General features: G+C 38.9%; 1 protein-coding gene across 1 annotated transcript in view; it reads right to left on the bottom strand.

Moving 5' to 3' along the window:
• LOC117247522 (IgGFc-binding protein-like) overlaps nucleotides 1-13534 on the bottom strand; it is a 77445-nt gene that overhangs the window by 50681 nt on the left and 13230 nt on the right. Inside the window, exons 22-32 of the mRNA XM_078163686.1 lie at nucleotides 12860-13111; nucleotides 12520-12679; nucleotides 12321-12423; nucleotides 12133-12218; nucleotides 9511-9530; nucleotides 9338-9396; nucleotides 2701-2847; nucleotides 1197-1312; nucleotides 602-880; nucleotides 406-501; nucleotides 99-264 (exon numbers count right to left, since the gene is read on the bottom strand). Coding sequence (XP_078019812.1) covers nucleotides 99-264; nucleotides 406-501; nucleotides 602-880; nucleotides 1197-1312; nucleotides 2701-2847; nucleotides 9338-9396; nucleotides 9511-9530; nucleotides 12133-12218; nucleotides 12321-12423; nucleotides 12520-12679; nucleotides 12860-13111 — 1484 coding nt within the window. The remainder of the gene's footprint in view (nucleotides 1-98; nucleotides 265-405; nucleotides 502-601; nucleotides 881-1196; nucleotides 1313-2700; nucleotides 2848-9337; nucleotides 9397-9510; nucleotides 9531-12132; nucleotides 12219-12320; nucleotides 12424-12519; nucleotides 12680-12859; nucleotides 13112-13534) is intronic.

Raw genomic sequence — 13534 nt, 5'->3', positions numbered from 1 at the left:
GTCATTGACTTTAACATACAAACACTATTACATTTTAAACCCATTTGAATTTTTCTAGTTTTAAACCTGTGGTGACCTCCCGCTGGTTCTGGTTTTACCATTGAATGTGCAGCCTCGTGATCCATGGTCTATCCGGAAAGCCCAGCGACCACGTACATTGACATTGCTGCTCAGGCGGAAATTTGAGTCAGTGCCTGTTGCATTGTTAGAGAATGATCCAGGGATGGTGAAATGGTTGCTGGAGTTAATTGTGTCGTATCCAGCCTGTCACATAAACAAAATTAATTTAGGGTTTTTTTTTTTGTATGTGCACATCATTTCCATTATTGCCTTTGGATTTAATTAAGGCATGGCAACTTAAAAACATGTTCCGTAATACGTTGTATCAGTTTTAATGGTTCTAACCTGTACATTGCGACCAGTTGAGGCTATTATCCCATAGTTCATCAACACAAATGAGTACTGGCCACCAGAGATCAAGACTGCTTGGACCGTTGTTCGCTGAAAGGAAAGTTAGTTGTGGATTTTTATAGTAAGTCTAGTAAAATACACATATACTGTACATTACAGGTATTACCCAATTTAGAACAAAATTACTTACTGTTCCAGTGGTTGGATAGTAGGCCACCTCATACCATGTTGCAACAAAGACCCAGTTGGCATTGAAGTTCAGCCCCGGGAAGTACCCATTGATGTCCCGTGTAGCTTGCTGGAGGATACTGCCGCTGGTGTATTGGTTGTAGTAGATTTGACCATTTCCTCTGTTGTCTAAATCTGTCCAAAATGGAGCGATAATGTCTCTAGATCCATGCAATGGAAACCTTCGAGGTGTGTAACTACGATATGCTGCATTAAAGGTCATGTGTCCATTGTGATTTACCTGGAAACAAATAAACCAATGCTTACTAACAAAGAATTAGTAGGGATTGACTACACCCATTGAAAATTGCATGTTATCAAACATTACATATTTGTTGCTACAGTATTTTCTAACTATATACAGTACTGCTTTAATATCTAAAATATTTAAATAAGTATTCTATCTTTAATTTTGGTTCATTTACAACACAGCTCTTGTATTGGAAGTGATTTGTTTACCAGTGGATGGATTGGATGCCTCCACAAAATTTTTCAGAATTTTTTAAAATTTAAAAGAGATACATTTTTTTCTGATTGCTTTAATTATTTTTACATACATAAATCTGATTATAGGACTGGCCGAAGTACACAAAAGGGCGTTGCAGGGGGATTCGAGGAGAACTTCCATCATCTGATCCAGAGCTTGTTGTTCCAGTAATTGTGTAGAAGGGTCCTACAAAGAAAAAAAGGTGTCAAATTTTTCATAACAAGACCAAACCAAAACCTTGTATGCTATGACTGGACCATGCATAATCAATGTACTTAATTGTGGCCATATTGTTACACAGATAGTCAATGGCAGTGTCTACGGTGTGAATTCATAGACATGCAATTTTCTGTAGTGGTCTTAATAATGTGTTCTTAAAGCGTACTGACGTAGCATATCACATGGTATGCTTCAGACACAATTAAGTCAGTTATTGAGGACTGTCAGTGCCTTGCTGCAAAAGCCACCCGAGGATGCAAGTGAGGACTATTGGCGCATATTGATTCTGAAAGAGCAACGGTCATAGGAGCCAACACTCGCCAGACCAATGGTGTAACTTCATCACTCACTCAGTTAAGTAAGGAAAGGCTTTTGCATCGATAGAGTTGGCACCAATTTTCTACAGTTCAGAAAAACAGAAATGACCATCTATACTGGCCTTACTGGCAAATTCTATATTGGCAAGTGTAAGACAGTGTTTAAACTTTTAACATTTCTGTATTGCTGCACCTAAATGATAATATCCATCGATAGTTAATAAGTAGTTAATAAGTTAATAAGTAGCACCACACACGAGTGCTGAATTACTTCGTCTTTTAATTCAGTCTTCATTAGAAATGTTGGAAACAACGCCTTACGCCCATGGCTTCATCTGGTCTTTGATAATATCCATGTTTGGTCCTATTTACAAAATTATGCCTTTTGATTTGTTTTTATGGACTCTTTTAATCCAATATACTGACCAACCAGAAAAGACCACCTGACCAACACTTGTTGATAAATTTGTTTCACTTGTACTCTTCCTTCCATGACAAGTTAAAATGTCTGACATGTAAAAGCTATAAGTTAAAACATTACTCAACACCAGCTTAAGATCTTGTTTTGTCTGAGTGTAACTTATTGTGTCAGTAAACGATGACATCACTGTCACTGTCAGCATGGTTACAGATGCAGTACGCTTTGGACCATGTCCCAGGTGCAACCAGAAGGGGGCAGCATAACACTGCCTTTCTTCCTGGTGTTAAGTCACTGTTTAAGCCTTTACAAAATTTAACAGCTACTTGTTTGCCTTACAGCAAAGCCTAGACACAACTGCCTCTGGTGTCAAAGTACCTTTCCAATTGCCACACCTTTAGCTTTCGCTGTTTTATGTTAATGACACGCTAACATTGACTGTACTATATATTATATATTTTTTAAGCTTTAAAGGCAAAAAAGGCACATTCGGTTATGACATAAGCTGCAGCTAACATCAAGTGTTCAAAATACCCATTTTTACTGAAAAACAGTCCTACAGCAGTGGTATTTGCTGTTACCCAGGGGTAATAGGTATCATCCTGAAGTGATCAACTTACCCGATGTCACTCGTGGAGTCACCTGTGGAACTAACTCTGGAGTGACTTGTGGAGTTGCCTGTGGAGTGACTTGTGGAGTTGCCTGTGAAGTGACTTGTGGAGTTGCCAGTGAAGTGACTTGTGGAGTTGTCTGTGGAGTCACCGTACCTACAAAAACAAACACATGATTTTTATCCACTTGAATATTCGAGTCTCCTAACGTCAGCAAACAGAAGTCAGTTATTGAATATATGAAGTGCATCAACACAAATAAAAGTAAATTTTGAATTTGAATCTGATGAAGTAAAATACTTACTGAACAACCCCCAAAGCAGCACAGCCAGTATGATTTGACTTGCCATTCTCAAATCCTAAAATTCAAAACCTGCAGACCAAGTAAATTTAAAAGAAAGAAAGACAAAAAAAGACAAAAAACACAAACAAATTAGAAAGCGCTTAAAGTAAATTTGTTACATGGCATGGATTTAAATTAATATCAATCTAGATATACATTAAGATGTCCATTATACTTCTCACATTCACACAGTTTTTCATTCCCTGCAATGGAATCTGCAATCTTTTAACACTGCAAGATATGGCAGTGTTAAAAGATCCTGGACCTGCACCTGAATCCTGATCTACACCAAAAACAATTTTTGGTAATGTCAGACGAAGAAGAAAATTTATTAAAAAATTTTTTTTTTATCTTTGCTGTCGGTGCAGTGTAAAGATTGTTTGTCTCACTACTGCCTCACATAGTATTATAAATCTCAATTAAATTCTACTGATAGTTAGAAATCAGCAACAGTTCTTATTAATATTTATTAGTAGTATGCAGAAACCAGTTTGAAAATAATGTCTCATTAATATAAAATAAATGATAATATAAAATAAATGAATTACCTGTTCATATGTGCTTCTTTGGTTGGGCTATGTGAGACTGCAGTGCTGCAACAAGGCTTTATACTGCAAAACCTGGCACAGTCCCATTAGTCTGTTGTTTGACCAGTTACAGGTGTATCAGTTGGACAAAATCTAATTGCTTCCTCATGACAAATGAACCCAACATTCCATTGTGCATTAAGAATAATGATAATTATCAGACTTATATAACATTGGGACTTATTCCCCCTTAAGGGAAAACTATCGTCAAGTAAAATAAAAAAACATAAATATTATTTTGTTTTTAGTAAATCTGAATGCTTTTCTTTTCAGTGTTAATTGCTGAAAATATGAACTACATTGCCAGTAACCCGTCCAACCACAAGTATACCTGTCCTTCAGGTCCATCTAGATGGACTCTTGTTTTATTGCCTTGAACCAAACTAACCATGCAAATTGATTTCCATCTGTCATGGGATGGAGACTCTTTCCTCAGCCAGTGTTATGTTTTGGCAGCTGGCAGCAGTATGGACAATGATAAATTTCCTCGTCTCTTATTTCTCCAGGCAATACCCCAAGTATGACTGACAATGGGTCTCTAGGGAGCTTGAAACAAATACTTAATTGAGTAATTTGAATACTCCACTGCAGGATTTACATATAACAGGAATATATAGAAAATCTAGAACAGATTATATGTCTCTCTCCAGTGTGTCCAGCATTTGCCTGTTTGCCTATAGGGCTCAGTTTGGACACAACGTGGTGCATCCTCAAATATTTAAAAATTATTCTCCATTGAAGCTCCATATTTGTTTGAATTTGTAACTATGAGTTCCTGTTCACATTTTTTCCTCACATTTCTTCACTTATGTCTACCTGTAGCTCTTTATCCAATCTTTTTAAATATGGAGATTGTTTATGTCATATTAGAAAATGCTCTATATAATGTGTAGATGAGCTTTTTTATTTACTCACGATTTCTATGGCTATTGATATGTTGCAGTGTATCCTGTGTCCATTCCATAGTCTAAATAAGGGAGGGCTGAAGACATCTAAGACATACTAACATTTCAATTAGGTTAATGTAATTAGTATAATTAGATGTACAAAATAGGCAGGTAGTATTTTTATACACTTGCAAGTTCCTAAGAAATGTCATAATTATATTAGTTACATGATTTACCAGTTTAACCTTGTCGTTTTGTTTGTTTCCTGTTTAAAGGTTCTGACCTACTAGGACAACTAGTACACAGACATGTACCTAAGTAAAAACTGGCAAAGAAGGGGAACTGTTAATATCAGAATCTTCTTAATTATTGTGGAAAAAAAGTTGTTTAAAAGTTATTACTGTACAATCAGGTAGTTTATCCATCCGTAACAGATTGCTTTTGACTTTGGCAATGGGAAAATGCCGACCCTGCAAATGTGAATTATTCAATATTCCAGAACTCTTTACATTGCGCCATTCCACAATTGTATTCTTGTTCACAATTTGCTGAAACACTGGGACTTGTATGTAGACAATGTATGTTGTTGTCCATTGTTGCATTGTTGTCCTTGTTCTTAGCTGTCCATCTGTTTGAGCTAATTCTGATTTATAATGCATTAGGGCTGCAACGATTAGTCGACTAATCGATGACTGATCGACTATTAAAATAATCGGTGACTATTTTAGTAGTCGACTAATCGGTTTGAGTCATTTTTCATAGAAAAGTACTATAAAAGTACCCCAAAATACTCTTATTGCAGCTTCTTATGTTCAAATATTGGCAGCTTTACACACTCTCCCATGACGGTGATTACGAAACAAGACATTAGATGACATAATTGTGGGGTTTGGGAGAGACAGACCGACATTTTTCAACATTTTAACACATTTTTCGATAAAATGATTAGTCGACTAATCGAAGAAATAATCGACAGATTAGTCGACAATGGAAATAATCGTTAGTTGCAGCCCTGTAATGCATAAATAGAATTAAAAAAAAAGTATATAGTTTCTTGCTGCAGGGGTCTTTCAATCAGAAAATGAATAAAAGACGGGCTTTGATGACGTTGTGAAGAAGGGTGGGATCATGGGAGTTGTTGTCTTTTACCACCATTACCAGTGACAATCTATATGACGTGACTCGGGCAGAAATTATTATAATTAAAGTTTTATTCATGTCAGTATTGCGTTTATTTACTTTTATTCACATTTTGTCATTTCGTTCATAACGTTTGGGAACCTCAGAACTACATCTCTGCTTTTTGCAGATGATAAAGTTCTGTTGGCTTCATCACACCGTGACCTCCAGCAGGCACTGGGGCGGTTTGTAGCCGAGTGTGAAGCAAGTCTGAGGCCATGGTTCTTTGTCGGAAACCAGTGGATTGCTCCGTTTAGGTTGGGAGAGAATTACTGCCGCAATTGAGGGACTTCTAATATCTCTGGTTCTTGTTACTGAGTGAGGGTAGAATGGAGCGTGAGATGGATTGGTTTGGTGTGGTGTCTGCAGTGATATGTGTGCCGGACCGTAATGGTAAAGAGGGAGGGATTTAATGGTCCGTCTACGTCCCAACCCTTACCTGTGGTCATGAGCCCTGGGTAAGAATGACACTGCAGATACAGGCAGCTGAAATGAGTTTCCTCTGAGGTGGTTCGGGCATCTGATGAGGATGCCTCCTGGGCTCCTCCTGTTAGAGGTGTTCCAGGCACGTCCCACTGGTAGGAGGCCCTGGGGCAGACTCGGAACAAGTTGGGCCGATTACATATCTTTTCTGGCAGGGGAATGCCTTAGGGTCCCCCAGGAGGAGCTGGAAAGCGTTGCTGGGCTGAGGGATGTCTGGGGTGTTTTGCTTGGCCTGCTGCCCCCGCGACCCGGCCCCCGGATAAGCAGATGAAAATGGATGGATGGATTCATGATGACATAACTGCAAGGCATGGAGATGCGGGGTGAAAAAAGCAGCTAGAGGGGGTGGGGGGTGGTATCATGCCACTGACAGGTGACCAAATGAAACACACCATTACCTTGAAAAGAATACAGATTTCTCCAGGTTTGAATATTGTTGGAAAAATTTGGGAAAATGAAAATACAGAACTCAACAAAGTATATAACATAAGCCCTAGTCGCATTTAGACATTTTAATGCGGTAAAAAACAAATTATACCTTTAAATGGTGTGTATATAAATACTTCACTTGACTAACATTGTTTTCTGAAATACTGATTCTGACTTGATACTGGCGCAGATCCAGACAAAATCTGTCACATAATAGAAAAAAGACTGAAGCTTTAACATCATTCACCCTACACTGTACTTTTATTTCTCCTTTTTGTGTAGGTACATCTTATATGTATATGTGGTCAGTTCCCTAGGGTAGTCAGTTATCTTACTTTATATTTTTTCAGGGTTCAACGTGTTAGCCTATTTCTAGTTAGTTACACGACTCTTTTTTTTTTCATTCATCAGAAACTTAAGTTACAACCTCACCTTCAGGTAAATCTTGAAAATATCTACAGTAGGTGTGTATCAGTATGACACACTGACCTAGTGGAAACATAATGTCCTGCAAATAACCAATTAGTACAGTGTTAAGGTTCATTAAGGCAATTAAAAGAACAATGGGACAGCTGTAAAATGGTGTGCCAGTTGAAGGAGTGGTGCAGAAACGTGACAATAGGCAAGACTTCTCTTTCTTGTTGTTTTTGCTTACCCTGTGTGAGAGCTTATTGACTGCCATGTAGATAGAATTTGCATAGAAAAGTAACACACACACCACTAAAAAATATATGATGACAAAGACTGTTATTAATGGGATAGTGCACCCAAAAATGAAAATTCAGCCATTATCTACTCACCCATATGCCGAGGGAGGCTCAGGTGAAGTTTTAGAGTCCTCACATCACTTGCAGCGATCCCAGGGGAGAGGGGGTAGCAACACAACTCCACCTAATGGGGGCTTACGGCGCCCCAGATTCAAAAGTCCAAAAACACATAATTGAAACCACAAAATATCTCCATACTGCTCGTCCTTTGTGATCCAAGTGTCCTGAAGCCCCGACATAAAAAGCTGTTTGGAAATACGTCATTTGAACTCTGTTTTTAGCCTCATTGTAGCCTGTAGCTCTAACTGCTTCTCTGTGCACCGCGCTCACGTGTGCGCGCTTGTGCGAGACCGTGAGACATGGGCACCGTGTTCATGTGTGTTCACGTCTTTATGCTTTTGCACAGGCTACAATGAGGCTTAAAACAGAGTTCAAATGACGTTGTAGAGAAATGTTTGAACAAAAAGCAGTGAGGAAAATGTGGCATAACCCGCGGGACACATGCATCCACAACAAGAGAGAATCAGGGTGCACAGACAGCCTACTTTCAACAGGTCTGATAGTACTATTCAGCTAGATGATGATCCCAGGAGAAGGATGAAAAAAAACTTTATCCAAATGATGGCCAGAATCAACCCAGAGTTGGTGAGGGATGCATTGTGACCACATTGAACACAAGTCTAAATGTATTTGTGTTTTAATAAAATATATGTAAGCCGTCATGGGTACACCGGGCTCAGCCAAATCACTTTGACATCTCTCCACAACAGCAATACATGTCTACAGGTCCTGTGTGCAATGCATGTGAGTGTATTTTTGGCCCGTGTGTGTGTGTAATAGAGTGAAAAAAATCAGTTTGCCCAAGAGGCACTAATAAAATACACCTCTTGCTTTTTTCTTTATTTCTCACTATTTGATCTGGATACCAATTATTGAATATGTATTCCCAATATTTAGATATTAGTTAATGATAATTGAAATAATACTAACTCATGGTTATTTAAATAGCAATGTTGGTAATGACTTCCGCAAGTGTGATTAAGTGGGAAATGAAGTGGCAGTTTTTTGCTACTTACCAGCAACTACCCTATATGCACAAATGTGGCTTCCCGTTCTCTTAGTTGGTTTGTCAATTAATAATAAATAATAAATAATTTAGTTTTGGATCCTGTATTCATAATGTGAACAATGTATGTGAAAGGTTTGGTGGGATTGGTTATGTACACCTACACAAATATGCAAGCAGTGATTAAAGGGTAATTTCAGTTTATGACTCACTGCAAGCCTTGTTTGTGTTGTTTGGCTTTTGGTAACAATAACACTGTACTCTCCATGGTAATTACTGAGATCTGGAAATGTGGCAGCATCATTTTAAGGAACCTGAGAGGGTAAAGAAAACATGGCATCAGATGATCAGGCAGGTTGAACCCTCAGGTTAGCCAAACTTATTTGGGGGGAAAAGATGAAGGCAAAGAGTAGAATTTTTACTTTTTGAAAACATCCATCACAGATTATAGACTAACTTCTTGGTTCAGCTTTGACCTACCATATATACACTGTATAGTCCCAGCTACTCTGAATTGTCACTCCCAGTTGGAGGCTCTCTGGCTGCCAGCTGGTTGGGATCAGTTAGCAGCTATTGTCCAGTTACTGGAAGTCCACCCACCTCCTACTGATGCCTGAGAAGGTGTGTCTGGATTCCACACACATTCTGTTTGAATCATCCCCCTGACATTGCCTCCACCTTAACTGATTTCCATGGGAGAGGGGGATTGGATTTTTTCTAACCAATCACCAGAGACCAACCTATCGACCTGAATCTAACATTATACTAAGTCCACACTGATGTGTAGCCATGCCAACGTACTTGTTTTGCTAGGGTTTTAAAAGTGGAGCTAGTGAAGTTAAACACACTACAGTGTTAGGCAATATTGAGCAGACATGCCAATCGCAGCATCTGTCTTGTCTTACCACTATAGTTATTACTCCTTGACAACAGCACGAACATGTTGTTAGTCCTGCCCATGTTGCTGAATGGACAAGATAAGGAAAAAGAGACACAATTAAGTGCTGTGTAAGTGCTCAACAAAACACAATTTGTACAAAATTACAAAGGCCCTCACACTCACAGTGTGATGGCCTACATAGTGTTTGCGTGGGAGACCTGTAAGGATGACACACCGATGGCCCATAGGGTGCAAACAGAAAGTCCAGTACAATGCTAATGACGTGTCTGGGCTCGTACATTTCAGAGAACTATTTCTGCAGTAATTATACAACAGTACACATAATTGACATAATAACATGGACATTGTGAGAGAAAGCAGGGCTCCAGACAAATTTTTCCACTGGTAGCACTGGTGCTTCCAACCTGCTCAGTTGGTCACACCAGTGCGTGATTTGGTCGCACCCTTTCATCAATGCAACTTTTTTGTAATGTGTTTTAGGCGTCACCTTCAGAATGAGTGTATAAAGTTTATTTGTTTGAACATTAGATATCTTCTCTTTGTACTGTGTTCAGTTGACTATACGTCAAAAGGATTCTCAAATAATTGCATTCTGTTTTTATTTATGTTTCCCAAAGGGCCCCCATTTTTGGGGAACTGGAGTTGCATATATATACTGAAAGACATACATACATAAATCCAGACAGAGATTTCTTGCTTTAAGTCAGACTAGAAGAGTCCCTGTTCAAAACATGCTTTGAAAAGGGCAAAGAAAACCATTGCTGTGTAGAATAACCTTAACTTTATGTTACAATAGCAAATACATAAGAACAACAATCTGTATCAGTGTTTTACAAAAAGGTTCAGCATAATATTTTCATGGCCTTATAATATGATAATAACACATGCTTCATATGAAATACACTCTATGGGAAGAATACTCCCTCATGCACATCAAATATGATGACAACAGCTCACTTCAGGCCCACTGGGTCAGTAAAAATGTCCAGGAGTAATGGGCAAACTTGAAATAAAATGGTCACATTACGGCAGTCTGATGGCAGTAACCCGTTTCAGGTTGCATAATCACTGCTCCTCCAGGTGGATACATGAATCATTGTAACAAGTTTCTACACATAGTGTTTAGGGACGTTATGCTGTGGGGCTGGATCCACCATGTCATTATGTGGGCATGGCAAGGACTGACTAGAGTCCCAGCAGAGATCTGCCTGGACCCTGTCAAAGCTCAGCCAGCGATTTTAGACAGCTTCATCTGCATTCTGTTGTGTATGCATGTTTTTCATGTGCAATAAGGGATTGTTACCAACAATTTGAACATGCTTACTCTAGGTTTTACCTTCTAATTAAGTGGTTATAGAAATACAAATGTGTTAGAATGACATACGCCCTGATTAATACTAGCAGTATTTAACACCACAAAGGCAGATATTATATTAAAAAAAGTAAAAGGTCAAAGTTTAACTCTATTCACTGTCCTTTACTGTTCATGACAGTTAAGCTGTAATAAGATTGATCATCTACAACTAGCTCATCATATAAAACTTTATCTACTTACTGTACTCTGTAAGAACAATAAAGACCACACTGTGTAACAACAGTCCACATTACCACCTCAGGCTTCTGAGGTCCCCTGTAAGTATAGTGTTGTATCTCATACTGTAAGTAGGCCTACTTTACAGCAGTAACATGCAGGCTATAGTCCTATAGTGTGTTCCTGTTTCTATAATAATAGAACAGTACCTAATAGACTAAAAAAATACCTAGATTATTTGAAGTTCCCACATTGTCCTCAAACTTCAGATCTCGTTCCCTTGTACCTACATGTATGTATCAGTGTGTAATGTACTAGTACACCATCAGTACGAAAATGATAACCTGTAGATTGGGGAGAATTGTACATTGTGGTCCGTTATCTAAAGTGTTACTGTACGGTCAATTTATTGTTAAATCTGTGCTGAATTTTCCCAGCTTTCTTACCCTCTGCATTGTTGTCCAAAGATTCTCACTGTATGTGGCATTAAATGTAATTGTATATCGTCAATGAGGGGATGTTAAATTATTCTACCAATATGAAAGTTCAGACACGTAGCTTGTGTTTAGATTGACATCTTGCATTTACTCAAAGGTATACTATACAAAAACAGTACCTTCATGGAACCTCATTATTGCTGATTAGATTATTAAATGATAGCAGCTTGCAGCTCTGTACAGCAGAGAATGGTTAAGCTCCCAAACAGCACACGAGATTCCTGTTCAGTGTATACAGATGGTTTATTTAAGATTTTAATCTTCAATATACATGATCACTTATTTCATATCAGAGATTTAATGAAAGGAATCACCACAAAGAAACAAAGAATATGACCAGTAGGCATTTTTTAAATTTGCAATGGGGGGGACAAGTAAAATAAAAACGCTCTGACAAAATTTTATAAATCGGTTATGGGTCTGGGTCTGGATAGAACGGCGTCCAGGTCCAGACCCTGGGCATAAAGAGGGATGGCAAATTACCAAGAGAGATTCATTTCGGTCATTTTTCTAACAAGGGGGATGGCGACCCCCCTCAAAGGGCCTACTGGATGCAATCGATAAACATCATACTCAGTAAATACAACCAAGGGGAAGAAGCTTCAACTCTAGAATGCAGCACTTTGGCGTCCCCTGCTGTGGTTAAGTAATAATTATTTCTATTTTTCACCTTACCACAAGTGCACAACACAACTCAAGAGAAAGAATATAAAACACAATCAAAAAACTGAGTGATTGTAGAATCCAGGATCATCTTAAATCAACCTATACCAGAGTTTTGGCAGTCAGCAAGCAGATTAGCAGAGTCACCAGCGAGGTCAGCTGGCCTGAAGCACTGCTCGATTTCACCTCTCTCACTGCAGGAGAAGAAACAAAGTTAGAGTTACATAAAATGTATTGATTGATTTCTGTGTCATCTACAAGAGCACAAAAAATATCAAATGATAAGATAGTTTTACCTCCCCTGTGGTGCACCAGGGTTAGCGGTCCTAGTGAGATGTCTGTAGTGGCATGGTAGGATACGTCCCTCTTAACTTGCCTGTGGTAATTTGGGTAGCAGTGCTGCAGGAAAACAACATTAGAGGCTTCTGTTGATGCACCTGTCAATAATCTACCTGAAATCATTTAAAAAACACCCATAAACACAGAACAACTTACAGCTGTGCAGTTGTTGTGTCTCAGAAGACACAAGTGGACCTGGCAGTGCAGGTAGACGGATGAAAAGTTGGTAAAGGTGAACATCCTGAAGGAGAATCGAGACACAGTGGAGACGCCGTTATGAATCAGCTCTACTGTGCCATCTGCTGGATTAGGACACCTGGAAGAAGGGGAAAGTTGTAGAAGTACAGTGTTAACAGGTATAATGTAAAGAAAACAGGGTTAAGTACTAAAAGAGGATGGGTGGAGCAAGTGAAAAGAGAATTTTTTTCAGATATTGGCAGTCAAGAACCAGTGATCAGTGTGCTTAAACAAGATAAATTTTCAATAGCTCCTTTACTCTGTACTGATGAGATCCCAGCGGACAGGGTAGCTGGCAAGGTTGACTGGCGTGGCCCAACAAGAGTCCAGAACGGTGGAGATCTGCCTTCCATCGACTCCCTCTGTCCGCACCTCGACGTATAATCTCTGGTCATTTTCCATTTCTATGTTTCCATTACTGGTCAGGGGGAAGTGGAATCCAGGATCCTCGTAGGGGATCATTCTCATATGATACTGTCCATGGCCAGATGGAAGCTTCTTCCTCACAATGCTACGGAAAAAGCCATAACACATAATGTGACTACACTTGCGAGGGAAAGTTATTGAGAGATTTTTGGTAACGTCCAAGTTCAACAGGTACTCATTATTGAAGATTAACAGTTCTGCATTAAATACAATTTAAATGTGCTGGACAAAGTCTTGCTGGGAATTGATGCATTCACATTTAAAGAAAAGGGACAGACTGCCATTTGTTTCTTTTTGTATTGTTGGTGGTAGGTTTATTAGTGAAGGTGCAGGGTGCTGGTGGTGGGCAATTTCACAAAATTTCCAACAACCATGGGCACTTATTTTCAATCTTTCACATTGCCACTGTCATTATAGAACACTACTGCTGTTGAAGATAAGTACTCAGAAATGTGTAGATACAGCAATGTTCAACAGTTATTGGAATACATAAATATCTAAATCCTTC

The sequence above is a fragment of the Epinephelus lanceolatus genome, chromosome 21 (assembly GCF_041903045.1).
Source record: "Epinephelus lanceolatus isolate andai-2023 chromosome 21, ASM4190304v1, whole genome shotgun sequence".
NCBI classification, from domain to species: Eukaryota; Metazoa; Chordata; class Actinopteri; order Perciformes; family Serranidae; genus Epinephelus; species Epinephelus lanceolatus.
This window is presented reverse-complemented; position numbering and strand designations above follow the sequence as displayed.